The 3,462-nt window shown below is 30.8% G+C and overlaps 1 protein-coding gene across 2 annotated transcripts in view; it reads right to left on the bottom strand.

The window, feature by feature from the left end:
- LOC116847178 (cytochrome P450 4C1-like) overlaps positions 1–3,462 on the bottom strand; it is a 10,867-nt gene that overhangs the window by 2,123 nt on the left and 5,282 nt on the right. For both annotated transcript variants that reach the window (XM_032821901.1, XM_032821903.1), the window contains 6 exons: positions 2,983–3,168; positions 2,631–2,724; positions 2,072–2,174; positions 1,803–1,908; positions 1,452–1,558; positions 833–901 (listed from right to left, as the gene is read on the bottom strand). In XM_032821901.1, coding sequence (XP_032677792.1) covers positions 833–901; positions 1,452–1,558; positions 1,803–1,908; positions 2,072–2,174; positions 2,631–2,724; positions 2,983–3,168 — 665 coding nt within the window. The remainder of the gene's footprint in view (positions 1–832; positions 902–1,451; positions 1,559–1,802; positions 1,909–2,071; positions 2,175–2,630; positions 2,725–2,982; positions 3,169–3,462) is intronic.

Raw genomic sequence — 3,462 nt, 5'->3', positions numbered from 1 at the left:
CCTCCCGATCTTTTACACTTCATGTTATTGTACACGATCCATTTTTCGTCTCCAGTTACCATATGCTGCAGAAATGGATCAGTTTTCTCAGGTTTTCCGAGTGAATCGCTGATGGAAATGCGTTGGATTAAATGAGATTCACTCAATTCGTGCAGAACATAAACACTGAGACGGTTAACACAACCAAGTTGATGCAGGTTTTCCATGCTCGATTTCGATATTTGGAGGACGTCTGCAATCTTTCGCGTCGTGTAATATGGATTGGTGTCGACTACTGTCTTCAATTTGTCGCTGTCGATCTCATTTGGTCGGCCTAAGCGTGGTTTGTCTTTGACGGAAAAACCTTCGCACCGAAATCTCGCAAACCACTTTGACACACGCGTTTTTTCACAGCATCCACATATATTGCACAAATCTTTTTACAAATTTGCGCCGCGTTTTTGCCTTTTTTTAAGTAAAAAAGCAAAATATGCCGAAAATGCTCTTTCTGGTTATCTATTTTCAGATGACGTAAAATTCACAAGATATACAAGATACGCAATCTTTACGTATATTTTTTAAGTGCACGTTGAAATGTCATCTGTCAATAACTATACGCTTTCAAGACTTTCCACTGAAGATAAAGCTTAGCAGAGCGCCTTGAAACCATTTATCGAGAAATACTGCACGGAGTTATTGGCCAAGCAAATACACGAAAAAATATATTGCGAAGAGTAGTCTGATAGAATGCTTCTACCATTTTAATAGAAGTTAATTAACGACTTAATGATTGAACAGGATTAATCAGTTGCTTCTTTGAATTTATATATCGCTTGCCTCTATTGAGAAGTACCTGCACATCCTTGTGCTCAGCTAACAGTAACAAAGTGAAACATATAGCCATTGCTGTCGTATCATGACCCTATAATCAGTTTGTATGTTAGATGCATATAAAAAAATAATCACTATTAAATTAACGTAACATTGTTTAGTTAAACAAGATTTCATTAAATTAAGTTTAAATTTTCTTATTATAATAAAATATTCTTGTAGCTAAGTAGAACATTTAGATCTAACAATAGTTAGTTTGGTTACTGCTGATCAAGTTATAATATTATAATATTTATTATTATTATGATGACTGCTTGGCAAAAAATCGACTACTAAATATTCAGTGTAAAACAATAAATATTTTGAATCTTACGTAAGGTGGTTAAAATATCGACTACAAAAATGTAAATCATTAAAGTAACCAAATAAAGAAATAAGTTTAGTTAATAGTTTCTTTGGCCAATCGTATGTAAATAAATTTGTCTGATTACCTTAATCAAAAATATAATTCGTTCATATTTCAATAAACAATCTAGTTCGTGCCTGTTCTGATTGATTCTGATTAATTTTGAGCTACTTTTTTACATATATCTTCGTATAATATATCAGGCTATCGAAAAAAATTACACAAATATACATACTTTGAACATGAAGGTATCCACTTCCTCTCTAATATCTAAATCACTCAAATGATTTTCCTTCGAAACTGCTATTAAAAGATCCAGCATAGCAAGTCGCTTTTTTCGAACTGAATTAAATAAAAGATCATAAGCTATAATTGACGTCTATCCCTTACTTAAATCTTTTATTTGTGATATACTATTTTCATGTACGCAATTAGTATTCAATATGAACGCAATTAATAAGCAATAAAGATTTCGTTAAAAACCGAATACAAACAATAAATTAGTTTCACTTTAGAATATATAGTTAGAATAACGTAATTATGATTTTGCGATATTAGAATGAACTCAAAATATAAAGTTACGTACATCCATGTATTTCTACGTCATCTGTTTCTATCGCATCATCATTTGCGAAACTATGCAAATATTTATTGTTCGTATGTTCGTGATAAAGTTTTCTTTCCGCTATGATCTAAAAATAATGTTAAAATGAAAGAAAACATTAAATTATTTTATGGCTCGTGTTATTGCGCTATTTCACTAATAATTTTATCCGTACTTGTATAGAATATTCGCGTTTAAATTTCGCGCACTGAAAGGCTCAGTGGATATTGAGTAACTTGATTTTTACGTACATTTTCAGTGAATCCATGTAAGTTTTGTAGTGTCTTCTTTTGCAATTTGCTCGCAGAAGTCAACGCAAATATCAGGTCGTGAAACAACCAGGGTCTTACTAATCTAAGTAACATAATTTATAATGACAAGAGAAAAACTTGAAAAAATAATGATATTAGTAGTTTCTACATAATTACGTAATGAAAATATTTAATAATAAACAAATAAAATTAAAAATTGAGTGAGTTAGAAGGCGTAAGTTTATCATACATTTTTCATTTTTACTTTATTCTTTTTTTTCTGTGGCTGTAAATTATTCGACTAATATCAAGATATAATTTTGTCCTCAATTCGGTAACATATTCAATTTTTTACAATGTTTTTACAATGTTATTTTTTACAAATATCCAACTTTTTAAGAGATTTAAATAATCTTTTTTTAAGACTGCAAGACTTAACGAATCGTGTAATATATGAATTGTATATTTGGATGCATCTTTATCTTAATTATGACTATTTTTCTTCATATTATGCGCTATTATATAAATATGTATATTATTTGCCACAATTATTGATTACCTATAAACACAAATTTGACCCATTTGACGAACCTCCTGTCGATATTTTTTTTGAGCTTCACCGAGACTGTGCAAGGAGGTACCCATGGCAGTTTCTATAAATGCAGACAGGTCTTAAGAACTGTCTACAATGGGAGTAAAGTATGGCCGTAAGAAGTAAAAGTAAGAAATTGTCCAACCACAATAGTTTATACTTCTCATATTCAATTATGATTGGTCAATTTACTTCTCTTACTTCTCACAGCCATACTTTACTCTCCCATTGTAGACTGTTCTTTAGATATATATTAAGTAAACTCTCTATACTCTCTATACTCTCTATAATTATGTGACGAAAATATACAATGATTTACCGCAAATTGCGTTTAGCGTGTGTTCAGAAACAAATGGTAATACATCTATTTCAACCGTCCCGCCGATGTTCTTCAATTCGTGTGTCATGCGTTCACTTTCCTCCAATAAAATATCGGTAAACTGTCGCAGTATATTAAAATGGAATGCGGGCGTTAGTATCTTTCGCCGTGAATGCCACTTGACACCTAAAGCAAAAATGAGATTATGATTGACATTATTTCTCCAATCATTTGTAATTGGAATATTATCGTAAAGCGCGCGATAACGCCATGAAATGAGAAAAATAATATCAAATAAAAAAAAATGAAAGAACAATATCAATAATTTTCGAATGCAATGAGCAACTCTTACTCTTTCAGTTTATCACTTAATTAAATAACTTTTATATGGTATTTAAAATACACGTATTTCGTAAGCTCAAATGCGAAAAATATTTTTTGGTAAGAAATAATTTATTTGGCGGTTTTCTAAATATAGTT

This window comes from Odontomachus brunneus, unplaced genomic scaffold, assembly GCF_010583005.1.
Source record: "Odontomachus brunneus isolate Ranch 3 - 2012 unplaced genomic scaffold, Obru_v1 Obru_scaffold_075, whole genome shotgun sequence".
In the NCBI taxonomy this organism is placed as follows: domain Eukaryota; kingdom Metazoa; phylum Arthropoda; class Insecta; order Hymenoptera; family Formicidae; genus Odontomachus; species Odontomachus brunneus.
The sequence above is the reverse complement of the archived record's forward strand: the minus strand, read 5'-3'. Positions and strand labels throughout refer to the sequence as shown.